Source organism: Amblyomma mixtum, chromosome 5 (assembly GCF_055824585.1).
Source record: "Amblyomma mixtum isolate Tamu chromosome 5, ASM5582458v1, whole genome shotgun sequence".
Taxonomy (NCBI): domain Eukaryota; kingdom Metazoa; phylum Arthropoda; class Arachnida; order Ixodida; family Ixodidae; genus Amblyomma; species Amblyomma mixtum.
Window position 1 is genome coordinate 4202171 of NC_143016.1, and position 27231 is coordinate 4229401.

At 44.4% G+C, this 27231-nt stretch overlaps 2 protein-coding genes across 7 annotated transcripts in view; both read left to right on the forward strand.

Moving 5' to 3' along the window:
* mmd (disintegrin and metalloproteinase domain-containing protein mind-meld) overlaps positions 1-26519 on the forward strand; it is a 45536-nt gene extending 19017 nt beyond the window's left edge. For 2 of the 6 annotated variants that reach the window (XM_089543099.1, XM_089543100.1), the window contains 15 exons: positions 417-468; positions 537-645; positions 3360-3431; positions 6207-6302; positions 7343-7423; positions 7502-7616; positions 11096-11324; positions 11907-11985; positions 12815-12910; positions 14396-14591; positions 17100-17202; positions 18204-18380; positions 19215-19573; positions 20767-21163; positions 26275-26519. In XM_089543099.1, the coding sequence (XP_089399225.1) occupies positions 417-468; positions 537-645; positions 3360-3431; positions 6207-6302; positions 7343-7423; positions 7502-7616; positions 11096-11324; positions 11907-11985; positions 12815-12910; positions 14396-14591; positions 17100-17202; positions 18204-18380; positions 19215-19573; positions 20767-21163; positions 26275-26350 (2237 nt within the window). In that variant the 3' untranslated portion in view covers positions 26351-26519. Of the gene's footprint in view, positions 1-416; positions 469-536; positions 646-1709; positions 1809-3359; positions 3432-6206; positions 6303-7342; positions 7424-7501; positions 7617-11095; positions 11325-11906; positions 11986-12814; positions 12911-14395; positions 14592-17099; positions 17203-18203; positions 18381-19214; positions 19574-20766; positions 21164-26274 lie in introns of all 6 variants that reach the window. The other 4 variants (XM_089543098.1, XM_089543096.1, XM_089543095.1 and 1 more) reach the window with 4 other exon arrangements.
* Positions 21023-27231, forward strand: part of IntS4 (integrator complex subunit 4) — a 33193-nt gene continuing 26984 nt past the window's right edge. Inside the window, exon 1 of the mRNA XM_089543102.1 lies at positions 21023-21161. The gene's annotated coding sequence lies outside the window, so the exon portion shown is untranslated. The remainder of the gene's footprint in view (positions 21162-27231) is intronic.

Genomic DNA, 27231 nt, shown 5'->3' on the forward strand with positions numbered 1-27231 from the left:
CAGTTTTCATTTTGCTGAGCTAAAAAAAGTCTCCGAGGGACCTACATTGGCTGTCTTTGTGCCAACTCCTCTACACAGCAACTGGCAAGCAATGTATGACGTCCAGCTAGAATGCCTCTCCGATATCAGCGATCAAAGCTGTCTAACTGGCTAGCTGTTTGCAAAAGCAGTTCACGTTCAAAAGTTGGATGTCATGACCCCTTTATTGCATGGTAACACTGACCTGCTAATTATGTTGGAGAGCTTAATCTTTAGAAAGCCCCCTTTAGTGCAAGCCAGTGATGACTAACACTTAATTCCAGTGAACCATTGTGGTCACTGGTGAGTGGTAGGGTTGGTAGAGTGGTCGTTTAATGCTCTCGCATTTCTTCCGTGTCAATCCAATTGATCACCCCTCAATTTTCTAATGCCACCAGGGAACTGCCAGTGCCAAGACTCCTGGGGCTGCATCATGGCACCAGGAATTCTGTGAGTCTCCGCTTGGCTGACCTCGAGAGAGGGCTGGTTGCTTGACTTCAGCATCAACTCTTTTGCAGAGGCACCAACCACATCCAGCCGTACCACTTCTCATCGTGCAGCCTGGAGGAGTACATCAATGCTCTGCGCATTGGCCACGGCATCTGCCTCTTCAACAAGCCTGGCCAGGTGAGCTCTGGTAGCCTGCAGAGCAAGAAACGTGCAGGAGCGGAAAAGTCCTCTCTCTGGCCCAGTACGCCGCTGGCTTCTGGCATCCTGAAATGCAGCCATCCCTACATGCCCTGAATAGCTCAAGCTTGCAGTTTGTACAAAAAATTTTGTGTTGTGAAGTGAAGTAGGTATTCTATGTTTGTCAGTGCTTATCTTGGAAAGTTTTTGTGGTGAAATTCAAATATCTCGAAACCTGCTGTATCAAACCTCAAAAGGGCCATCAGCAGTAGTTTGCACGGCCATGAGCTAGCTGCGAACCAGAGAGCAAATTTCCTTTAGTATGCTGCAGTGCACACCCTTTGCCAAGCTTGTGCTTGACATGCACGTGATGTCACCGAGAAAAGAGACGGGCTGGAAGAAGCCACTCTACACCCATCGTGTGAGCCATAGTGAAGGCAGTGATGGCTGCTGCTGCCATTATGCTGTATTCACACTGGCCTAGTTTACTGTAACAGCACTCATACCATGCCAAAATGGAATAATGTTTGTACTGGAGCAGTTTTTATTTGAGTGATGCACGAATAAAAGAATGCAAAACACATGCAGCATGACAATGCTGAAAGAGGGAAAGAAAGATGGATGGCCCCTAAGGTGTCATTACACATCTGGCTTGACAATTTATTTTGTCAGAAGTCCTGGCTTGAAACGCAAATTGTTCATTAATTCACAAATTTCTTTGCTAAAAATTGCTTTTTTACATGAAACAAACATGGAAATAAAATATTAGCAGTCCCATTATTTGACTGGTTTGAAGAAGTGAAATGCTCAGGAATTGAGTTCATAGTCTCTCTAAGTAAGTTTGCTGGACACCCAGTGATACACGTATAGTCTGTCTGGTGTTCAGTCTGTAATAGTATTGCTTCTTCGAAAAAATGCTTGTATTTCATGCTGGCAGGATCTTCCGTTGCCTGCCTCCTTCTCATGCTGGTGCCAAATGGTGGTTTCTGCTCCTGCACATTCTTGCTTTGAGCCCGTACAATTGCTGCCACTGGCCCCCTGATGCTGTCCACACAATGTTCCAGGTTCTTTTGGACTGCGGCGAACTCCAGGGGCCTTCGTCAGTGCCAATTCACTGCACACCGTTGGCACCTCATGGAAGTACTGACGAAGGCGTGACAAAGGCACGCATTCCTGTATTTGTCGGCAGTCCAGAAGACCTGGAATGCAGTGTAGACTAGAGTGGTGCACTGCTCGCAGCTTTGCAGTGCACCTGGCTTGCACGTGCGCTATAGCAGCTGCTAAAATTATGCGCTACCTTCACATATATCCCACTCATTGCATCATCACTTACAATTAAGGGTGTGCGAATAGTGCTTTTTTCGAAGCCGAATCAAATGCAAACAGTGCAGTTAAAATCTGAATTGAATACAAATTGAATAGTGAAAAAAGAGAATCGAATAATTTTGTAATTATTCGCTACTTGAGAGAGTATTCACACGAAACTAATGAGCCTGCAAAATAGTCTGATCCTAATGGTGGCTTCATAACTTATGGAATCGAAGCGACGCAACACTAATAGCCACTTTGGGCATGCAACATGAAGTCAGTGTACTAACTTCATGACAGTCGTGTCATATGCATAGGAAAATTACATTTTGTTTCTGATGATGACAGCAAACAGACTAGCAGTAGAGTTTGCTGAACTTGGCTGAACCCTGTAACGTCTCCCAGTTTTGAAGGCCATATGTGTATATATTATGAACGCTGCCACATGAATGAACCGCATCCTGGCACTGAACCCTTCTTCATGCAGAGATAGATCATGGCAGCATGCTGTGCAGCTGTTTGAACTATTGCTAGTGTTCGAATCCTATTCAAAAATTTGAGAATGGATTCAATTCATTTCGAATAATTTTGAACCCTCACTGTTTAATTCATTGAGTGAATCAAATAGTGCAGGAGATTCGTTCTGTGAATCAAATAAAAGGATATTCGATTCGCTATTTGAAAATTTTGAACAGTTGCACACCCCAAGTTACAGCTAATTCAATGAATATAACCGTGCCATTTTCTTTACTGCACCAAGACACTAGTTCCCTTTTCTTTCTTCTTTTAAAAAAGAAGAAAGAAAAGGGAAGTAGTGTCTTGGTGCAGTAAAGAAAATGGCACGGTTATATTCATTGAATTAGCTGTAACTTGGGGTGTGCAACTGTTCAAAATTTTCAAATAGCGAATCGAATATCCTTTTATTTGATATTTGATTTGATTTTCTCTCTTTGAAGAGCAGCAGATAAATCACAAGCGAGGCAGGCATCAATCAGCAGTGTAGTAGAGCTTTAGTCTAGAGTCATTTGGTTCTGAACTGTTTGCCTTAGTGTTTAGTGCTACCACTTGTTCGGCGAAATGACATTGTACAGTCTTTGTTGCTTTGACAGACAAGGTACGTAACATTTACTCTGTCAGCTGAACCCTTTGGCAGTGATGAACTTTCCTTTTAAAGGTTGGTGTTTAAAGCCACTTGGAAAAGAAGCTGCCTACATGACATTGTAGTTCTTGTAATTTTCACACTTTTATTTTAGCATTTGTGAACATGTTTGACACCTGTAAGTTTTGCACAAGAAAGCAGAATTGTGCAGATTTTGCTTTTTTCTTTTTCTTTTTGAGCATATTTATGTGGTACTTAGTATAGTTATGGAATTTATGGTAGCAGCTCCTCCTGAAAAATTGTGCAGCTCGAGGACTTCCGCTCGTGTGGCAATGGCATCAAGGAGCAGGATGAGGACTGTGATTGCGGCACCATGGAGGTGAGTGCTCACCATGCCTTGCCCCCTTGCGCAAGCTTCGTCCACACCAACTCAGGTTTTTCTTGCTTTTGTTTGTGTGGGGCACTTAAAAGAACCACATATGGATCTCGGGCTATCGACTATGGCATGCCTCATAGGCCACAGCGTTGCTTTGGCTCCTCAGTTGAATCATGAGTCAATCAATCCTCATTCTTAACAAAAAGAATCGCAGTGAAGCTGTGACTCAAGTCTGCAGTGATGCATAATCTTCCACGAGGTGTTATATATGATTAGACAAAAAGTAAAAAACGACTGTTTGGCATTCTTCATTGTGGGTCACGGGGAATCCTGCCAACATACGACCATTTCGTTGGGCTGCCTGGACAAGAGGGATTTTATTGCACAAATGAAGGCAACCCACGTATTCCATTGGAAGTCATTAGACGAGCTTTGCACGACCTGTGGCGCATCTGTGGATGTAATTCTTTGAACATGAGATGCATAATCAGTCAGTGCCTTTTAAAGGTAGAAACAGACACGAATTTACAGTATACCCTTATTAACTCTTATTTGCATGCCTTGAAATATTAGTTGAGCGAAAACTTTTTCATGTCACGCAGTAGTAGACTTCAATGGGTACTGTATATTTGTTAGAGAGAGGGGAGCTATATAAGTCGTGGCACATGTTTTGGAAGTGAAATTTCAAATTTTTTGCTTAGAACAATGAAAGTTGTCGTGATTATTGGAAAGTTTACTGAATGCCTAAATAAAAAATTTCACATAAATATCTTAAGTAGCTTTCACATGAAAATTTTTTATGTGCTTCATTGCTACACCAAACTTGTGCAAAGCCTGGCCTGACAACAAAAAACAATAGGAGCCTGCAGTCACTCCTGAGTTTTACCCAAAGGAATGGTTGATGCGGTGACATTCTCCAAATACTTTTAGCGGCCTGATTTTATTCTACACAGCGTTATATTCATGCTTGCATGATATATTCTGTGTTGTAATGTCAGGTCAGTGACGGATTAAAAAAAAATGTGGAAGTAATTCAGTAATATAGGAATGTCACTGCATAAAAAAATTATCAAGGAACACAATGCAAAAAATAAACGCAGTAAAATCTGTTAAGCCATTATCCTGCTATGCTTTCTGCAAGCAGGGCAGTCAGGTCAAAAAACACTTTGGAGAAAACTGCATTTTGATACAGAGTTCAGCCGGTTTTTTTGCTATCTACGGTCACAAAAATATTTTTTAATGTCACATCTGGGCTATTATTGTCAGGGGAAATTTTTCGGGAAGATCTTATAGATATGATAGCTGGTGTTTTCTAAAATTTGGTATTTTTTGGGATTTTGTGACTTGAAAGCTGCGTCCCCCCTTAATGAAAGAGAGAATTTAGCCGGTGTTGAAACAGCAGTGATCTGCTGCTCTGTGTTGAGGAGGGGTTTTAAAGAGAAAGAGGGAAAGAGAAAGGTGTAGAAAATAGTGTAGTAAAAGAATTAAAAAAGAATAAAAATTTGCAGTCATTGAATTGGGTGAATATATATACATCAGATGTGCATGTATGAAAGCTTTAAGTTTATGAAGAACCCCAATGTCCTGCAGGTGGAAAAGTTCAGTGCATGGCAAATTGAATTCAAGGAGATTCAAGAAGATGATAAAGTTTGTCAGTTAGTCCAATGTCCTCCAAATAGGCAAATAAAAAGTTAAATTACATAGCACTGCAGTACAGGGCAGGCTGAGAAACCTGAAGCACAGTTCATTGCTAATGGCACTTGTCCGAGAGATACCATTTTGGTGCATGTAATATAACTGCACGTCTACGTTGGCTCAGAACAGAATATGCTACACTATTTGCTTGACCTGAGTTGCTGCTTTGGCATCATCATGATCACACACTCTTTTCTGTCGGCCACATTTCTGTGTGCTTCCATGCTGCCATGTGGGAGTCATCTTCCTATACAAAATTAAGTGCTTGACTTGTATAGTGGATTTTGCAATAAAAATAAACTTAATAGAAGGTTTAATTTTCTCAAAGCACAATCAGTACACTGAAAAATCTTTCACTTTGTTTATCACTAAGCTCATGTATCTGTTTATCTGGAACCATTTTTACTACTTTGAGTTGATAAGGGTTTCTGTTCTCAAAAAAATTCTCCCTTACCGCACCTTGTACTTGCCCAGTACCTCATGTATCCGGAGTCCTTCAGAAGCGCTCTGCTGTAGCCAAGGTTTAAAATCATACTGGTGCACTACTGGAGAACACAACTTTGACCATATGTTATAAGTAGGCTATTACGGTGTCCATATAACTCATTGCAACATTTCTGGAGTGGATCATAGTCCAAATGGCATCCCTTGAGCTTGAAGAGGCTGTCAGGCATAATGAAGGCAGTCATCTTCTGGTTTCTCTTGCCATGTTTACTCTTCCAATAGCCACTCTTGAGATCCATCGGTGAGAAATAGTTGGCATGACAGAGTCAATCCTTTGTGACATCAGTCCATGGGAGAGGATTGACATTTTTCTGTTATGTTGTTCACTCTTTGGTAATCAATACAGCGGTCTAATATGCTATCTCTCTTTCTCGCAAGAAGAACTGCTGTCATCCAGGGGTTTTTTGAAGCTGAATGTCGCCGCATTCGGATGTCTTCGCATTCTTACAGCAGTCATGAGTAGGGCCTTTTCACAGTTTTAAGAGCTGTTATAGGTTGTTGCATATGTATATGTATCCTACCACCGGTGAGAAATACCACCTCCCCTCATCTGCCCTGTGCTTGTCTGCTTGTATCCAGGAGTGCGCAAAGACTGATCCTTGCTGTGACCCAATCACCTGCAAGCTGCGTGTTGAAGCAAACTGCTCTGCAGGGCCTTGTTGTGAGAACTGCAAGGTGTGTGCAATGGTTTTGCCTTTTGCTTAAGCCTCTGCTGAATGCTATAAATGTGTGCATTTGCACTCATGAGTATCAAGGTCTAAACTTTACCAATTATGGGGAGTAGCCACTTGTATGGTTACTACACTGGCTGTACATGTCAGAATGAAAGGCCTTAACTACAGTGATGTGCGAATATTCGGAATTTAGAATATGGATTGAATATGTTTGCTATTTAATCCATATTGAATATGTTTGCTATTCGGTTTATATTCAAATCAAGAAATCGATATTCGAGAATTTCCGAATAATCAGCCATTCATCCTCTTGTTGTGCAAAAACCTTGATGATACCATGCTGTTTGGTTTGTGTCTACAAGTGGTAGTCATGCTGCTCTCTGCAGTAGAGACACAGCATGATGTATTTCATGGTGCCGATGGCATGAGCAAGCACATTACTGATGGGAGGGGAAGTTATTATTTTCTCAGGATGTGTGCAAGATGTTCGCACTACTGGCTGTGAAAAACTGCTTGTGACCAAGTTTCTCCCTAGAAGACCTGATGCACGAGCCATTTTATATAATGTGATGGGTGCAGTCTTCTGTTTTTCCTAGTATGCAATGTGTACACTCAAAAACAAACACAAGAAACCTGCTTTCTATTTTGACACATTTGCACCTCAGCTGCTGTTTTTGTTTGTTCAAGGTTCTCAGTAATTGAATTACGCATCGAGGGGAAAAAAAAAACATTTTATGTTGTTGCGGAAATGTTTTTCAGAACTGGAGTAGTGCCGCCCTCTGCTGGGCGAACGTGAAAAAAATGGCATTGTATGCATGTCTCACTTTTAAAAACTTCCCAGGCCAATGCACCCAAGAGTGGAGTGTGGTTACATGCTTATGAACAGTAGCACAATTCCTTCTGGGCACTTGCTGTAGCAAAAGCAGTGCATGGTAGTAGGTTTACTATGTTGCCAAATGACCACACGCTCCCTGCGATAACTTGGCCTGGGAATGTTCCCAGAAGGCGGTGTGTGTGCATCACATGGCGTGTATGCTGCAGTTGCGGGCTGCTGGCCAGCTGTGTCGGATCCCCGAGTCTGAATGCGACATCCCCGAGTTCTGTGACGGCCATTCCGGTGAGGTGAGTCCAAGCTGATGACGTGAAGCGTTCAAGTGAAAGAAAAAGATGTGAGAGTAAGCACACCTCTTTGCGCTGCAGTGTCCGCCCAACATCTACAAGAAGGCTGGCCAGGACTGCAAGAAGGGAAGCGGTTTCTGCTACAGAGGCAAATGCCACACTTCGGATGAACAGTGTGAATTCATCTGGGGCTTTGGTAAGCTTCCTTTTTTTTCTTGACCTCGCGAGCAAGCAACGTGCCTCAGCTATCTCATGCAGAGTGCTTTGTTCTATCTGATCCAACTGGGCAATTTTTGAAGGGGCCCGCTTAAAATGATATGCTTAAAATTCAGTGCATGGTTTCAAATTAAAATATGGGAAAGAAAAGGCATAATGCTAGGGTTGACTGCGCTGTTCCTGAAGTGGCTAAATTAATGTAAGGTGGCACTGTTGAGCACCTCTCATCTCAGCTATCCCTCTTTCCTATTTAAAGCTTTCTCTCTGCTTGAAAAATAAACAGTTGCTGAGTAAGCGACCGTCCTGTTTATAATGTTTCCGTTCCATATTTGTCAATAGTGAGCTCTCACATCTTGGACCAAGTTACAAATACTTGTACAATGCCAGCAGAAGATTTGAATAATGTAGTGAAAAATTAATTTTTATCCATTTTTCATGCATACTGCTACTGCACATGGCAGTGTTGCAGGAGGACATAATAGGGATTAGAAGATAACAGTTGAAAAGGAGTAGGAACATTAAATTGGAGAGCACATCAAACAACAATGGTCAGGGTAAAATCCAAGGTACTAGAAATAACTAAGGCAGATACAACAAAGCTGCAATGTAATTCAAGAGAAATGACAAAAGGCTTCAATAATGTTGCATCATATTGAAAAATAACAGTATTAGAAACTTGAAGCAGAACTGAAACACATTACAGAACACCTAGATACACTACATACTATGTCAGCACACTACAAAGAATGCGGAACAAAATATTGGTAGGTTGCTGTAGCGCGCACAGCACAGTTGAAAAGTTGGAAACATGAACAGCAGAGCAGCAGCAATGATACAATAATTACAAAACAGAAATACTCAGCTGATGAATTACTAATTAAATGTTTTGGTATTAACTGCAGTAATAAAATTCTCAATGATGAACTATTAGTAATAGAAGGACTTAGACTATTCTATTTTCCTGTTGCTAATGGAATAAATGAGTGTTTAAAGCAGTCAGTGTAGAAATGATATTCACTAAGCATATGTAAATGCTCATTCCACATTGGTCTTGTTTCAGAAAAGTAGGCATATTCGGCAACATTCAAGTTTAAGTTGATACAGTGAGTTTGCAGTGTTTGTCTATCATCATTGTTTCAGTTGGAGACTCGATTATTTCATATTTGTTAAATATACCCCGACTGTTCTTCTCTGAGCAGCATCGAGTTGTGTTATACATGCTGCAAAAATGGAAACTAAACTGCAAATGGAAGCAAAGAAGTAGAGCGTGCTTGCAGTGAGCTGTATGCAGCAAGGAGATTGGAGAACAGGGGATCTACAGTTTGCCACGTCAAATTGATATGGAAGTACTGGGCACCATTACAAATTAACATACTCAGAGTGTGGCTGATGGGGTTCATTGGAAATTTTGCTATATCCTGTTGTCGGAAAAGTTTACTTTGTAATAAGGAGTTGTCACATACATGGGCTTTTATGGGAGCTTCCAAGAAAATGGCTATTTCTTTGTTATATTCATTATTTCGTTACAAATCGTTTCTTTATAACAGAGTTCAACTGTGTGTACTAATTCTAATTCTGTTGTTGAGGTCCCTTGACAGAAGCCATTTTGAAATGGTGATAATTAGAACCCATAGTTTTCTGTGATTCTATGAAAAATCACTGATTTCACCATTTTTTTGTGGAACTCTGTGTTAGCAGCCACATTCTTCTTTCTAAGCAGCCACATTCTCCTTTTCTAAAACACTGTGTTTGTGGATGTCAGTATGAATAATGGAATGATGCGAATGTGATTAGTTTAATCGGTTGAAATCTTTTCAAAGGTAGAATATGGTAATTAACGAAGTTCTGCTGATACCTTGGCGTGCTTGCTTCCCCACCTGCTCAGGCAAGCTATCGTATCAAATGCTGCGGCTCTGACAGCAACACACTCACATACTGCTATAGGAAGGATTACAATACTGGCACCTGTTGAATGCAATATTTCTTTATTTGCCCAAGTCTAATGCAAGTTTTCTTTAAAATAATCTGCTTCCGAAAGCACCTCGCATTATTACGCACCTATGTAACCAAGCCACGAATATAGCGCAAACCGCCTTTGAGCTGATCTTTGACATACTCACAGCGAGCTTATCTGCCAAGCCTGTGAGCTGTAAGGAAGAGCCAACTCTGTGATTACCTTGGTTATTGAGGCAAAATGTGTGGAATTCACTGGCCTGAAAGCGTTATAAGGCACAAGCTATTGAAAAAGAGAATACAGCAGTCCATGGGATGTCCACCAAATATTCATGGAATGAGAAAAATATCCATGGGATATTCACCACAAATGCAAATTACTATTTTTGTGGATGTTGAAACTGCATGTACAGCTTTTGTCAGAAGTTTATAGCCCAAGGGGTTTGCAGCGGTGCTGTGCTATGTGGCTTGGTATACATTGCCAGTGTTCAACATCTCTTGAAAGTCCACAGATGCAGAGAGCCTTGCTATACATCTTAGAATCAAAACCTTAGGTCTCTTTACTTTAGACAGAGACTCTGCATAGGATGTCTACATTTTCTTTTCTGCCATCTTTCTCGGTGACCTGAGGGGGTGTCCAGAAGTGTATATCGGGAATAGTCACTCATAAAACTTGAGCCATTTTCATTAATGGATGTGAAAGAGAGATTAATTTAACCGTGCCCATGTGGAACTGAAAGCAATCCTGGACATATGTGGACTAATACAATGGACCCTTTCCTGGCAGTGAACCCCTCTAGCACCACTAGAAAACTAAGCCTGACAGGGCAGGCCATGTACACTCTGCATCTTTTCTGTGAATATTCATTTACAATGGCAGAGTGAGCCTACATTCGGCCAATAGTTAAAGCAGTACTGGCTTTGTTTAGCCAGATCATCTGTGGACACAGCTGCTGCGTGGTACATCGTCAGTTCTGCGCTTAATTCGTTTAATCCCTAACTCAAAGATTCAGGCGAAACAGACCACGTCTTCTTACTTGAGGCATATGCATGCGAGGACCTTGTGTGGATCTGCATGAATACACAAGGACTCTTCCATCTTCTTACCTAATCATTGTCCCACAGTTCGCCGCTTCATTGGTCGCACAAATGCTCTTCATGGGAAAACACATGAAGTGAACCCATCTGCTATTTTCACCAGGAAGACGATGCTTGGCACATATGCAGGGCGCTTCTAAATCCATTATCATCTGGGTGTCCTGTGAAAGATGCTCTAACTTCCTGTTATATTTGCAAGAACGCAACATATGGATGGCAAATAAATAAAAAACGAACTTGTTCACGTGGTAATGTGCCTATGTTTTAGTGACAGTGTAATGGCTGTGTGGTGAAATTTTGACAGAGTTCAAGAAACAGACAGAAGTGGTCTACTTGAGCCACATGTTGCTGTGTGACAACCATGGCCCGATGAAGCTAAGCACCTCTTGAATTGTTGTCATAATGCAGGGGCACGACGCTCGGATGAGAAGTGCTTTGGCGAGTTCAACGTCCAGGGCAGCATGAGTGGCAACTGTGGGCCTGATGGACGTGGCGGCTATATCAAGTGCAGCCGTGAGCACATGATGTGCGGCACGCTGCAGTGTCAGCGTGGTGCACGTGCCCCCATAGTGCTTGGCATGGAGAAGCTGTACACGCGAACCATCATCTCCATCGAGGGCTCCGAGTTTGAGTGCAAGTGCGTACTGCCATGGCTCGCTACTCTTCTCTGGTTATCAACTGCATTATAGGAAAATGGAGAGACAGCAAGTGATGGAGAACACTGTGGCACGGGGGGCATTAACATAAGGCTACAATGAGTGCAAGCTTTCTTTAAAGACTAGCAAGTAACTTGGATTAGGCACTCATAAGAAGATTTTGGTAGTTAAAAGTGCTTCCAGCAGCAGGGTGTTTCTGCTACACAGAATCATACAACATGAATAAGATGAAGCAAAAAGTTGCTTTCAAAATTTCACAATACTGCTAGCTCACAAATCCCCATCCCCCATTCTTACATCTGTAGTGCATCACATTTAATTTGACGATAAATAGTATGTCCCTGTTGTGAAGTACAGCATTTCAGAATAGAAGTGATGCGTTCATGCAGGGCTTGCACTGCTTGTTGGGTCACGTTCTTTTACATAATAGGCCACGAGAAATTTATTGCTGTAGTTTGTTATGCATCACAGCAACACATGTATCAACTCTGTCATTATCTTGCTGATTTTATTTTGCTTAGACTGTTGTGTAAGTAACTGTCCTGGTCTCACAACCTTTGCAGGGTATCCACAGGTTCCATCTCTGGAGACATCCCAGACATTGGTATCGTTTGGGATGGGACCAAATGTGGCGCTTCCAAGGTACATGTCTGATGTGTTATGCATTGAGAAGAAAGGTTAGGCAAATGTAATATTTATGAAAACATTTTATGAAACAGAATGGTGTAGGCCATGACGTAATGTGAGTGCAGCCACAGACGCAAAGTAGAACCACTTTTTCCATTCAGTGTGGAAAGCACTGAATGGAAAAAGAAATAAGGATATGTGACTCGTTTCAGATGCACCACAGGAAGAAATTCCTTCTAGTTCTAATCCTTCACTTGGTGAAGCCATAATAAGTAAAAATAGGATCAAAAGGCACCCCATAGTGAAAACAGTTATGTCAGTGGTGGTTGGCAAAGTTTCCAAAAATTGGCCAGCCTTTAGGCTGTCTGATTCTTTGTAGAATTTGGGTTATGAATGCCTTGTACCATTCTTTTTGCTCTTGGCCTTTGCACTTCAGAGGTGTGCAGATGATCTCATCCCCTCTCACTGTGCCTGAACAGATTTCACTCTAGTTAGTCCACTTTGTTCTACATATTTGTGGTGCAAGAGCAAGGATGACTTGCTTAATTCCTGAAATTCTCACCAAATTTCAATATACTTTCTTTGAAATTTACGAAGATTATGAAGTGGGAGTGAACTACGATGGAAGCTGACGGTGATATGTTTTTTTTCCTGTGCATTCATAAAATGTGGGTTTTCAAACTCGGTTTCCAATTTGAAAACATGCACCATATTTTTAAGTTTTCATTTGTGACAATTTGCTTTGCTTGAATTACATGCAGAACAGTGTGTGCATCTGAACACTGGCCCCATCAGCCCCATAGGCTGACCTTGCTTACATACGACCTACTTCTGTTGTGTGCAGATCTGTGTGAACAAGTCGTGCCTTCCAGTGGAGCACTTCCGGGAGTTGGGGGTCTGCCCTAGCAACAACCTGGCACTCGCCTGCTCAGGCCATGGCGTGAGTTGTGTGGTGGCCTGTCTGTGTATGGACCAGTGCATCCATACAGTTGACAGTGCAACATTCCACAGCAGACTCTGGATGTTGCAGCATGATTGCTCCCTAGCTGACGAGCATGGGAATTTATTGGAACAAAACAGTACAGCACTTCAATAGGTCAAGACAAATGCTCTCATGGGACTACACAGCCATTAAGCTTGGTTCACTGGCCACTAGGTTATATATGGGCCACAAATTATGTAGTTATCTTAGAACTCATGCTTGAGTGTTGTTTATTTTTCTAATGTAAATTTGTCTGAATGTCAGTACTCGTCTCAATCTTATAAAAGCAATGACTGAACAGCTTCAAGCATAATTGCTCACTTTGTTAGAGCAGACTGCTTGATCTTTCTTAGGCTACATGACATTTTTGTGAATCATACTTGCCAAGTGCAGAAATTCTGATGGATCTGTTTCTTTTCTCTTTTTTTTTTTGTGTCCGCTCCCTGTTCAGAGGTACTGAACATGAAAACTTTACTTATGAAGGTTTGTTTCAGCATATCTTTTGATTTTCGACTCATACAATTGGGTTACCGCTGTATTCCAGGATGCAGCTTAAACTCCGACGGCAAAAGATGTATGAGCAGGTTCCAGAGATATGTCAGTTTAGTTTAGCTAGGCTAGCCTAGGCCAGCTTTAATTAGGCAGGCATGTTTGAGTTAGATCAGGAAAAAATTTAAAGTCTAAATAATATATGTATCTTAAGGAGGAGGAAGCAAGCAAGGTAGATAAAAAAAAATGCTGTTTTTGGCGACACAAATGCAGGAAGTTCGATGCTATGGTTGTCTGTAAACAAGCATGTTATTACTGATTCAACATTAAATGAAATGTTTAGAGGAAACGATTGCAAAATTGGCTCTCAAAGTGGAGTATCCTACTGCAGAATGCAGCTTTCCAGCAGCTTTCATAGTGCTGGACAGTCTGCTTGCTTTTTACTCTAAAGACTATGAAAGCAACTTGCAACTGCTACTCTTTATTTACTAGAAAGCACTATTAGGCCTGTTCTCTTTTATCGTGTCGTGTGGACAGGTATGCGCATTTCAGGCAATATGTTTACAAATGTCAAATTTCAGCTCTCTCCCCTTTTCCTTCTTTGAGGAGCCCTGGCAACCAGTTTTCAGCTCTTAGATTATTTTATTTCTAAAGGCTTTTTGGGTGACAGGTCAGGAAACTGATGGCTCGGGCATGTTTCTTTTCCTGCACAGAAACAAGGTACACCAAAACTAAAAGGATATATAAGGGTGGCTACTTATTTGTTTCCCAGATGAATGCCCCTCATACATCTCTGCTGTTGGATTTGGCCATGGGATGCCCCGAGTGTACTTGACTTCATTTCAGTGTCAAGATCCCTGAGGCCAGCCTTAGCCCATGCTTGTCAACCTGTGCAACCCTAGCTGACTTTTCTCTTGAAAGCTCACATATGTGTGCATGTGTGTGTGTGTGCAGGTGTGCTCCAATGTGAACACATGCTACTGTGATGAGGGCTACCTGGGGCCCGACTGCAGCCAGCGGGCCAATGCCACCGAGGCCCCGCCGCTGGTGCCCCATGGTGGTGCAGTCACGCCGGCCGCACCGTTGCCACCACCCGTCACCACGGATGCATCGAGCCGCTCCAACAAGAGCTCCAGGACAACCTCCTATGGTATGTGCGCTCACCTGTCCTTATGCAAGCAGGCCATACCTTCTTCTATTGCTGCCTATCGCAACATGTCTGTGCAGGAAATATTTGGTGCTACCCGGGTACCTTCGGTGTGTTGATAGTGAATGTACTAAGTGTGGGGAAGAGCGAATCCTTCGAAAATTTGAGTTTGATTTTGAATCACTGCTTGTCTACTATTGCACACCTATGGACAGATATTTTCACTATTTTTACAAGTTCAGAAAGAATAGGAATGAACAAATAATGGTGATTTAAGGGCAAAAGAGGGCAAAGAATCGTGCTGCATTGTGCATTGCTTTATAACAAAACTGGTATGCTGCCTATAACTGCTGCATGGAAAGAGACATGATATTTTATTCCTTTTCGAGATACAACCTTCTCTGCTCAGTGAACCACAAATATCAGTTGGACATAGCTCAGAGTACCAGATATCAAGGAAGCAAAAAGATGCCCATGCAACAACTGTCACATGTGCCCCTTGCTAAATTAATGTGCTGAGCTTCATGGGTTGGGTACGCATTGCACATTCAATAATTTTACACAGAAGGCGCACGCAGTAAAACCTCTTGCGCGCTGTTGTCAGAGGTGTGTGAGCCACGAGTGACACTGCAGCATGGAATTCAGGTTTTTAATAGGGCTATTTCGATGATCTCTCTCTGTGTCAGTCATACCTGGACACAGCTTTCGTTCGGGAGCCCATTAAGCGGTGTGAGACCGGTAGCACCTGAATTAGCAAGCGTACGATAGCCTTGCATGAGCGTTGGCCGGGACCGAGCCAGCAGCTCAGATTATCCGGATTTTCAAATTAACGGGGTCTAATTAATGAGCTTTCACTGATATACAGAAGAGAAGTTTATTTGGACTCTCGATCAAAAAGGGACATCCATCCCTCTACAAAAACAAAGATACATTGCGGCAAATGATGTCGCCCTATGCACACACACTGACAGGGAACGTAAGTGTCCAATAAAGTTCTAGTGGGTCCATACGCGGGGGAAGCACGGCGGGTTGAAAACCGTGCACAAAAACCCACTCACGAACAACGCGTGCCACACACGCGCGTCACACTTAATATGGCAGGGGCCGCACCGTAACACGGCCCCTGCTTACGACGATGAAGCGGGTAGACCAGCGCCGAAGGAACTGGTGCTCCTCCGGCGACACGAGGCTCACGCACGCCTGGGCGAACATGCGCGCACGCACCCGCCGCAACATGGGGTACATGTAAACGTTTTAGTGCTGAATGTTGATATCCGTGCCTTTCAACCTTCCTGCCAGGTTGGTTGTGAGGCATTTTTTTTTTTTGCTTCTGGGATATGTACTGGACAATATTTCTATATAATTTTCATACCGAACTTGAAAATACCTTTGAAAATTGGGGACAGTACCTTTCTGGAGATGTTTCAAATTGTGCAAATAATCTTAAGCATATTACAATCTCTGTGTCCACTAGTTACTCATATTAGAGTTAAATAAGGAGCATGAAGGAGACGATGGTGATTAGAGATACAGATATGACATAACTGGCACTCAGTGCAAGTCCTCACATATCTGTCCCTCTCATCAACATCATCTTTTTTGTGCTATTTATTTAATTCCTAAACACTTAATGGACCATGACGAGCCAGGCTCATCTCAAGCCAAAGGTCATTTTTCGCTTGTGACGACTTGTCTAGCTCATCACGGATTTTGTGGTTGTCTGTGTCTGGTTTGCAGCGAGTAGCGCTCGACCAACTGTTTTTTTCTCAGCTGACAAATGGTGATGCAGGCGCTGAAAAACAATTTTGATGCAAATTTCGTTTTAAAAAATTTCCATGAGAGAGTTCAACGTATCTTTCTTGATTGGGCTGTGACAAAGGGTGTGCAAATCATGGTAGAGGTGCCTTTTTTTGTTTTTTTGTGTGGAAACATCTTTTAGCGCCATAAAAATCCCGAACAGCAATGCTTGCACCATAACCACTTGGATGGCCATCAAAACCACCTGTGCTGCCATGGCTGCTCCATTTTGCTGAAAATGTTTAGTGGGATTTGTTTCATTTATGCAGCTTCACATTTGAAAAAGTTAAGTGGTCCCTGAGCCAAATTCCAAAATATATCAAAAAAGTTTTGTGGAATGCTCACGATGTTGGATTACTTCATTTGCATTGCCCATTTGGAAACAAAGAGCATACAAGGCTTCAGCTCGATGGCTCCTGGGCGAAATTACAAAATGTCACATCCTGTGTGCTACACTCAGTCATTGAATGCGCTTGACACTGCATGTGGAAGCACCTCTTATGATGAAGCCCAAGTAGATTGGTTACCCGTTTTCTTGCCTAAACAAGGAACTTTTACATTTTCTGGTTGTTTACTGCCACTAGCAGTTCAGTGTCAGCTGGAGAAGCATGCGATACAGCACAAGTAGATAAAGTAGCAAGTTGTGGTTCAGAAACCTTGAAGTGTGGGCATATGTGATGTATCCCTTCGCTCTTGTTTGGCCTTGCATTGCAGTGGGCAGGAAGGATGCACTGAGCACCCCCTCACTGGTGATTGTCCTCGTGTCAGTGGTTGGTGGCGTCTTCATCTTCTTTGCCCTCCTGGCCACCTGCTACAGGCAAGTGTGGTCTCCTGTGAGACGCAGGGGCTTTTCCTGGCTAATAATTTGAACTTGCGGGAGTGTTACTTTGATGCTGCTTAACGCACTACTGCTACTTCTACAAATGACTGCTGTGAGTGGCATCTCAAATTTTCTGCGTATGTTTCCTTCTTCAGCTGTCAACCAGTACTCTACAAATTGTGAAGGTAGATAACTACATGCTCAACAATTGCAGATTAAGTGAGCACTTGTGTAAAGTGAACAAGAGCTTTCCTGGGTGGAACAAGCTCTTCCTAACCAAGATGCACTTATCATCAGGGCAGACTTGAGAAACTGTGCAGTTCCAAACAGGCTTGAGAATGCAGAAAGAAGCCTGTCAGCCATTGGCGTTAGCGGTCTGACGTTCGTTGGCTATGTGTACTGAACACTGAGCATCGCAGCGAAACCACAGTGCCCCTTTTGATGATAGTGCCAGAAAATGTCAGTTTAGTGCAGAAAGAAGAGCATGGTTTACCTCTGCATGTGTGAGGAATAAAGATCAATTACTGCATGTGCAGAAAGTGGCTGTTGACCATAGCAAAAACTTGAGGAGACACAGCCTGGACCTTGTGCCAGATGTCCTGCTGCTAATTCTCCATTGTAGTGTTATGTCTTGTCTACGAAATAGATACACATGTGAAATGCTTGAACTAGCCTGGACTCACTCCAAGTGACGTACTGCCTGCAAGTTGAAGGCAGCACACATCTGCCACCTGCTGTCTCCCTCATTGTTTATTTCTACGATGTTGCCACACTGAACTTATTGGTCTTGTGTCCCTGCACTGCTCCTCCTTTTACCAAAATGAGACGACACCTGCAGAAAGGTGAGTGCTATACCAATGCAAGACTGCTCACACCATTCGTTCCACTGGCACAACATAGGCGGCATTATGCTACCCTTAGTGCTTTAAGCCACCAGCAAACACTGCGGGAAGCAGCACGAGGCTGTTGGCTGAGCAGTGCATGCTTGCCCACTGCAGGCGGAGTACCATGCCCAAGCTGGAGCAAGCCCCAGGGCCGAAGAAAGGCTCAGCCCGGCATAAGGCACCGGTGGCAGCACCAGGTGCCAAAAAGGAGCACGAGGATGCACTCCCCCACCATGCCTCGACCACCCTCGATAGCCGCATCATCACCTTTGGGAGCATGCCTTCCTACAGGTAGTGCTAGCATGCTTCTTAGTGTGCACGGCATGGTGCAGCATGTGCTGGCATGCATCTTCTTCTATGTTTTTTGTTCTGCCACCATGCACATGCCCTCTAATCCTTCACATAATGAATCAACCATAGAAATAGCGAATAGAAAACAATAGTGAATGTGCAAAGATATGTCGGGCATTTTTTATACGTTCTTAGCTACGGGTAGCAGTAAATGCTGCAATTCTTCTGCCTTTCATGGCCATGCAACTCGGAAAGGCACAGAGGCACCACTAGTGTCGACAGCACCTGGTGCACTACTGCAAAGCACACAATGCATGCAGAGTCTCGCAGTGATGTTCACTGCAGCTGAGATGAGGTTTTAGGTGACTTGCTGCCTTGTGGACCGCCATCCCTCTCCTATGGACAGCAGCAGTCAACTGCTCAAATTTCTGCCTGCACCCTTCCCCCTTCCTTTATGCCTCTCGCACATGATTATGTATAGTCATAAGGTGTTGGCTTTTCCACATATCTCAATCACTTAAAGGTTGAGCCACATTTTGAAACACGAAACCAGAAAAAGAAATGTGTATGTATGTGTCTCGCATTATATTGAGAGCACAGTTCTGAATAGATATGAAGTGCTTTCTGAAAGCTGAAAAAAAAAAATAAATAAAAAATTGAAATTTTACAAACACAGTAGGTCATTCAGCCATTTTTTTGCGGCTTAGAGAAGGAATTCTAAAAGGTGCACTAATAGAAGAACACTTATGTGAGGTCATGGCAGGTAGTGCACTGCCTAGTATACGGTGATGCATTGCTGTGCATTCTCTCTGAGGAGCCGACACTGCCGTCCAGGGAGGACAAGCTGCAGGAGCTGAAGCGGAAAGAGCCGGACGAGGTGGACGAGACCTTCATGGAGCTCTCGCCCAAGGATCTGGCCAAGGATGGCGGCTGGCCTCCCCTGGCTGCTGCCGCCGCCGCGGCCGGTGGTGGAGGGGGGGACACACTGAGTGAGGTCGAGCGCACGCTCAAGAGCCTCAACGGGTACCACGAGGAGATCCTGGAGGCATTGCACTCGGCCTCATCTCATGCCAGCCCTGGCCAAGACTCGCGCCGCGACCTGCCACGCCCCGAGCCCTGCATGGCCGATCCCACCGCTGCCGAGCCCATCCGCATTCGCAATCTGGAAGACCTGCTGCGGCAGCTCGAGCCCGGTATGTCCTTGCTCTCTAACAGAGCAGAAAAAAAAAAAAAAATGTGAAAGCGCTGATTATTCTATTTGAGAAGAATTGCACCCATGTCTTTCTTCCCCAAATGAAATGCTGTCGCAGGCCAGCACTTGCATCAAGTTTTATCTCTTTCCTCTTGATCGTACTGTTGTGCTGTGTTTGCACTTACTGCTTCACATCTCACCAGCCAGAAGGTTGTTGCTTCTCTAGAGAGTGACGGACAAAAGAAACACGTTTGAAAATTGCAAGCATGCCGAATGCCAGAGCTGGAAAATGAATGTACTGAAAGCTGAATAATTCAAACCGCATTAATTTGAACTTTTGGTTAGCTTGAACTAACTGCCACAATCTTGCCAGGATATATAGAGCTCCATGCAAAAAGAAATCATTATTGCACGTCCTGAAGCCATTTTTGATGCCTAGCATTTATGGCCCTTGTGATATCCTAGACGAAACTGTTGGACGAGCATATTGTACACAATAGGCGTATTGCATTTATAAGGACTGCATCGCTTGTGTCATCATGTCGAGTCTTAGCGGCGATACTCCGAGACATAGTGTTTGCGCCAGTAGATTCTTCTTCCTCTTCTTTCATGTGAACTCTTTTTCCTCCATAATAGGCCTCTCTTTTCGTAGCATGGCATTAGTCCAAACACATTCAAAGGCCTTTTATACCTTGTGTTCTGATACACGAGTGGTGGGCATAACACGAGCACCCTGTACCACGACACTGCCCATGTTGTCATCTTCTGTCCCGTGACATTACTGTGGAGCAGCGACAGATTGTCCTGATCGATTTTGTCTTTTCATCTTCCTCTTGTTTTGCTTTTTCAGGACCGCCTGGGTTATATTGTACTCTATCGATGCTACACCAGACATCAGAAAGCACCAAGATTAGGCCCATAAATACTAAGCATTTAAAAACTCATTTATATGCAAATTGGTTTTTCTATTGATAATTTGACCTGTGTACCACCATGGCCACTTGCACTGGCAGTCGCTTTCTCAGCCAAATGATCAGTGGCGTGGGGTGAACTTAGGAATAGCAACTTCCAGAGCATTCATCGTACCAAAAAGCACAGCTTACCTCTCCCTGACACATACGTGCCCATCTTTTCAAACATGACTCTCCCGTTAATGGCATGTTGTGGCAAAGCATGTGTGTGTGGTTGGTGCAGCAGGCCCCTTGGAACCGAGCGGGTCGGAGCGACTGAGCGAGCCGGAGGCTGATCGGCACTACCTGGATGGGGGCTCGCCGTACGGCCTGCGCTACCTGCTCGAGGATGCGTATGCGCAGCCAGACGATGATGAAGACGACGAGGAGAGCGAGGAGGCAGGTGGCGGAGGCCCATACGGTGGCGGTGCGTCGCAGCCACCCGTGGCCGGGCGGCAGCGGTCGGCGAGCGAGGAGGCACTGCCACTGGCCTTCCCTGCCGGTGGTGCCCTGCCCAGCCCACCGTCGGAGGAGTCGGGCTCCCTGGAGGAGACGGCCGCCTTCCGGCCACCACCGATGCTGCTGCCCGGCCCACCGCCACGTCGCACCCGGCCCAAGAAAAAGTTCCCCGAGTACAAGGTGTAGCACCTTCTCCCCTTGCCACAGGCGGCCATAGTCAAATGGGCTGCTGCCGAGGACTATAGCACCCGTACAACACAGTGCATGTGCTCTGCCTTCGAGGCATTTTGCGTATCATCGTGCTACGCAAACTGTTATACCCAAAGAGCAGCTTAGTGTGCTAGGGGGCATGTGCGTCGGAGCTAGGTTGCTTATCCCTCACTGCCGGTGGGAGCTTTTCATGCAGCATGCAAGATACGATGTTACGAGCTGCAAAAATGGAAGGCTATTACAGTATCACCTTCTTCATGGCAGCCAGTTGCACCTTTCTGGTCCTCTGTGCTCTTCTTTTCATTCTCTTTTTGTGGCACCATGTTTTGAGAATTCCAGCTTGCTTTTGCTGACGAGCCCCAAGGTAGTTACATTAACAAGGCCCACAAAACGTGCCTGCAAATGGTTTTTCAAAAATAGATCAAAGGAAGCTGCATGTCTCTACATGGTGTAGAAAGCAAAGGCATGAAACTGTCCAATTGTGCAAAGGTGCAAGGCAACAGCTTGCCAGCCAGGAAACTGCCGTCATGATGTCAGGTGAAGCCCATCACTATGTTTCTGCATTTTGCTTGTGGAGGCATGAATGCTGTAAAAGTATGTGGGGTCTTTGCTTATGACTGTAAGGTGTGTAAAAGCAACTTTTGGGATGTTATGCTGGCTGTGTTGTCACGACTAACGCCTGCATATATACATTGTAAATCGGATGCGAGTAGTGTTAGCAGTTGCTTCAAAGACCAGAACCTTCGAACGTCAGACAGGTGTTTATTGAAGACTGTGACTGCTTATTGGTTTAGGCAGCTCTTATAAGGAAAAGAAGTGGTTTTTACACAATGCTATATGTGTCCACATGAATGCAGTAACCTTAAAGCTGCATTTAAAACTCCCAAACATGTCACTGATATGGCCCATTGTGCATCAAACTGCAGTGGTTAAGTTTGGTGTCCGATTTGTATGAGCAGCTCTCCTCTGCAGGCGCTTTAAGTGTAGACAGTCCAGCTGTAGTTCTTCTTTTGATTCTTTGCGAAGCAGCATCAGACCTCCATTCAGAGCGTACCCAGAGGAAAACGACAAAGGGCCATTGCATGGGGATGACACCTTATGATGTGTGAGCGCCAATGACTCCCGTCCATGCAACCGTTAGTTGCTCTTTCTCTTCAGCTGGTAACTTATTTACACAAGAAGTGCTATTACATGTCTGGCTGTGCGTTTTACCGATAGTGCAGATTCTTCCGCTACATGCGCTCAGTAGTGCTGACACCTGCCGAAGCATGTATTTCCCTCGAGTCACATCCAGTGTGCTTCACGGCTCCGGTGCACCTCTGAACTTGGTGTCCAACTCTCCCACAAGTGTTCTCCATGCAGCTGAAGCATGCATGGTCTGCTTCTGGTGGTGTTAAACATTGGCACGGAAGTGTTTAGCCTCATCAAACAGTGTAGAATAAGCGTTCATAATGTGGCCATATTTTATGTCGCTGCATGACGATCACTCCTGTGTGTGCCATAAGGGGCAGCAAATGAAGTTGGTTGTGCCCCGACAGTGGTAGCAACTCCTTCTGACCAGTGCAATGAAAGTGGGAAAGGCAAGGTGGTGACTGCATCCTTGCACACAGACGACACCGCTCTGCAAGGACATGTCGGGCCATACACAGCCGCCAGGTGAAGCCAGATGCATCCGCAATTGTGGGGATTTACTGCATCTCCCTGCAGCGTCGCGATGAAGCCCAAGAAGCCTAGTGCCAGAGGTAGCAATAAGTGACCCCCTCGCCATCGGTGCCCTGAACACAAGCTGCACAACTGCCTTCTCGTTGAGAGCCTGCCCGTGTGAGCCATCTCCAGGTGCCCAAAATCTGGTTGCTGCCTTCTTTGGACCAGCTTGCAGACTGGTCTGCTCGGTGCACGCAGGCAGAAGCCCACAGCAAGGACGTCACCATTTGTCAGCTGCATGTACTTGGGGGCGGCCCGTGATGAACTCTCACACATGCTGATGCCGCCCTGCGCAGTGCTTGTGTTTGCATGAGCAGTTTTGAATGAAGAACCAACCACAATAGCTTATGTATTGCAGGCTGTCTTCCAGCAGCTGTCGGTTGTCACAAGAAAATGAGCAAACTGTAAGAGGGTGCCAGTGTAGATCTCTCATATAGTTTATGGTCGCTCATTTGTTAGGTAGGCTGAGCCACCTAACTTGGGACGACTTCACAGGAAAGGTGACAAGTGTGTGTATTTCTTGTGCAGGTTTTTTGCCAGATTCATCTAGCTATAGGTATTGCCATTAGCTTAAAAACATTTGTTGTGTCAGGCCATCCGTCACAGCCTGCTATATTCACAGTCAAGCGTGAATGAATTTTGACACCGAACCGTACCAAGCTGCATCTATCATGGCACAAAGCAGATTTTCGACCTTATTCATTGCACACATCAGCGAGTGTTGTAAATATATTCTTTGTTGCTTTGTTTGAGTGTGTGCATTTACATCATTGGTAATCTAGTCAGCACTGTACTGTTGGCTCATCTTATATTTACAGTTTATCACTTTGTTGGTACTGATATGTCATATGTGCTACTGCACACCTGGGGTATGAAGCCACTTTTAAATGATTTTATAAGGCAAGAGCATTTTAACATTCCTTAAGCATGCAAATTTGTTTGAATGTGACAACAAAACAAGCACATTTCTATCTTGCATCATTTTAACCTTGTAACCAACATTTTGACTTCAAAACTTACCATTAATAAGGGGCATTCAATAAGTTTTGCCTTAGATTTTTATCTGGTGGGAAGAAGCTCGCTCATCTTGCAGCCTACAGCTAGCACTGTTGGATTTGTGCCCGTTCCCCAACAGGAAGGAACATCTGAAGGGTGCGCTCTCCAAGTCCAGTGCTCTGCACTATCGATGTCATCAGCAACCTTCATTTACATGTAACATCGTTCCATTGCATCATTAATAAAAAAGTTACAGGCCAGAAAGCAAAGCCTATTGAATGCCCCTTGTATTTTTGGCTAAGAACTTAGCTTTGGCCCATTTTGTGCTATAGCATGGCTAATATTTCAGTAAATGAATGCTTGTTGATGAAAATTTGTATGCCAGTTCTGTACGTGTGATGGCATCCAGTGAAGCAGCATAAACTTAATCACTCAATAAATTTTGGCAGTGTGACCGTTCACTTCAAGAAGCAACTGCCCAAAACTCAATTCTAGTGCGAGAGAAATACTTCAAGAGGTCTAACTGTTTCACCGAGTTTGTGCGAAGCTTGACCTTGGTGACCTTGGCAAAACCTAGCATAGCAACAGCCCATGCAGAAATAAATAATTATTGTGGCGACTGGGTTTCGAACCCATGCAGATCAGCTTTGCTGGCCACTGCACGCCGGTGCTGTGCTATTGCCGCAGCCGATCATGCCTCTTGTTAAACTGTAACACACTTTCGTGCTGTGCATTGCACATCATCGTCATGAACTCCATCTGTGGCACAAACAGATCAGATTAGCTTAACCTTGATCAGAGCTAAACCCCGAGTCTAATATCGTCGCGAGACGTGCCGATGACTCAGCAAAGCAAAAGCATGAGACAACCAGGCTAAACACATGCTTACACACGTCTACTCAGTTTAGGTGTGTTAAAACCCTACCACTTTTTTTCCTTTTACATCTGCTTTCATTGCTGCCACTGCATTTGTTGTAGCTGCACTTCGTTCGCGAGTTGTGGCTTTTGCACTATGTTAGATCCAAGAATAATTTTGACTCTTGCATTCCTTGTAAAAGCAGTCATGTCCCATTTTGGACTTGTATGCACAACTCACGCAGCATATTTGCCCACTCCCGAGTGTGTGTGGCAATTTGCAGTTCTTGTGATTCCACATCCTGTAGTCTTCTGGCGCTATTAGTATATTTACCACATTGCCAGTCATAGAAAAACACAGCAAGGTGTTGAGACACATTCCAGTGTCTCACTACTCGAATGAGATGCCAAAATTTGTGTTTGTTGAGGAGAGAGTGAAATTTATATCCTCAGCTGAACTAACTTCCATAAAAAGTGGCCCCATACCTTAAATACTGGCTTCTTTAATGCTGAAAGGGGGGGGGGGGGGGGGGAAATAGTTGCAACCTAAGTAGGCTCGAAGTATAGCTTACCAATTTCATTGTTCCAGCTTTTGCCCATCAGAATGATTGGTTGCTTCTTACTCAATCACAGGCTCTTTCCATGTGTTTGAGCACATCTATCGAGTCTGGCATGGTATGCTTGTGAGCGAGTGTATGCACCATGTTATGACAAATGGCTAAACCTTGCCTTCAAGCATGTCTCTGCAAAAGTATTGGTGGTATGCAAACCAACAAACCCCAATTTACGAAACTTCATGCTACTTGAGGACATTGCTTGCAAAGTGCTGAGGGCAAAACTGTTAAAGAATGAGTGCACAGTTGTGACATTAAGCTCTTTGGCGTTCTCGTGCACACTGCCATCATAGAAATTTTGTGACTGCTGGCTGCATTGTGGGCTTTGGGCAAGCTATATGCTCTTCTACTTTCTCTGTAACAGTACAAATAGTGGCCCATTTGCCGCACTGGTATTTCTTGGTGGAATAACTTCTGTCGTGTGAGAAATCATGCTGTTTGACGATGCAGTCAGGTTATCCCTGTGCCAAACTGCCACAACATAAAGGCACAGCACCTCACTTGAAACAGCAGAAAAATGCTTGCACTTAGCACTATAAAGCTTTCAGTCCAATCACTTTGAGGACAGCAAAGTAACTTGTGTTAATTACATATATTGCTGAGCCAGGATTTTCTGTAGACAGCTACAATGAAAGAACATCACAGAATGAGTACGCTTGGGGCCCCAATACTGGCTACACTGTGGCACCTCAGTGTAAGGTAACTAGTGTGAGAATCTGGAAAACCAGAGCAGATGACTGGTTGCATCTGCTCGTTTTTCAAGCAGACGCTCAGTGCAGTGGAGTGGGATTCCAGGGCTGTGTGCAAGGAGTGCGCCCTTCCTCCACAGTGCCGAGAGATGGTGGTGGTGGGGGCAGGGTGCACTCCGGGGAGAGGCGGCGCCCACGTGACCCGGTGCGTGTGTCCACTTGCAGATGCCTCCCGGGGACCGGAGGAACTACTACAAGTGAGGCCGCGGCCGGGACCGTGGGGCGCCGCCGCCGACCCTGACTGCACTGCCGCCCCAGTCCTAGTCTTCTACTGCACTAGTCGTCGTCGTCATAGCGCGTCGCTAGTCTCACCGCGCTCATTGTAATCACTCGGCAGCAGGCATTTTCTGTGTTCGGTCTCGCGCTCTCCTTTGTATACTCATGGACGCATTAAAACGACAGCCCTTTCACACTGGTGGCTCAGACTTTGTTTTGCATCATATCTGCATTTGTGCTGCAGAGCCTGCATTTTAAAATACTGGAACCATAAATATCCTTGGCAACTCTAGTGGACACACTGGAGTATTTTGAATATGCCCCAAGACACCATATGAAAAGGAGTATCTGGAAAGGAGGTTCTTGCTTCTGAGGAACCTCAGAGCTGGTGTGGTTTTGCGTGAGCACTGACCATACCGTCAGGGTAAGAATGGAGCGAAAGGGAAAAAAAGAGAAGGATCACCACAGAGGTCTGGCACCTCTTACCATCCTTACTGCGGTCACCAATGCCCATGTGCAGATGCTGCCAACGGGCTAGGTGCAGGCACCTGCTGCCATCTGCATGCATGCATTGGCAACTGTGGTGACAGCATGTACTGCATGTCACCAAAGAGCATGTGCAGATCGTCCTGAGGTGCCACATGCTACCATGTGCTGGTGCCATCTGCCTGTGCACATAGCATGTACTGTGGTACACACTACACTAAAGGTCTCTAGCTATAAGTACATACAGTCAGGCTGGAATAAAACACGAATGGAGTCTGCGAACAAAACATTTTACCTGTGTATCTACCCGATTACGTATTCTTGAACTAAACCAGCTGTAAAAAACTGTCTTTCTAAAAAGTAGAAAAGTATAGCTTACACGTGTTTGCGGCTTGACTGTACTTGTGCAAAGGCCATCTT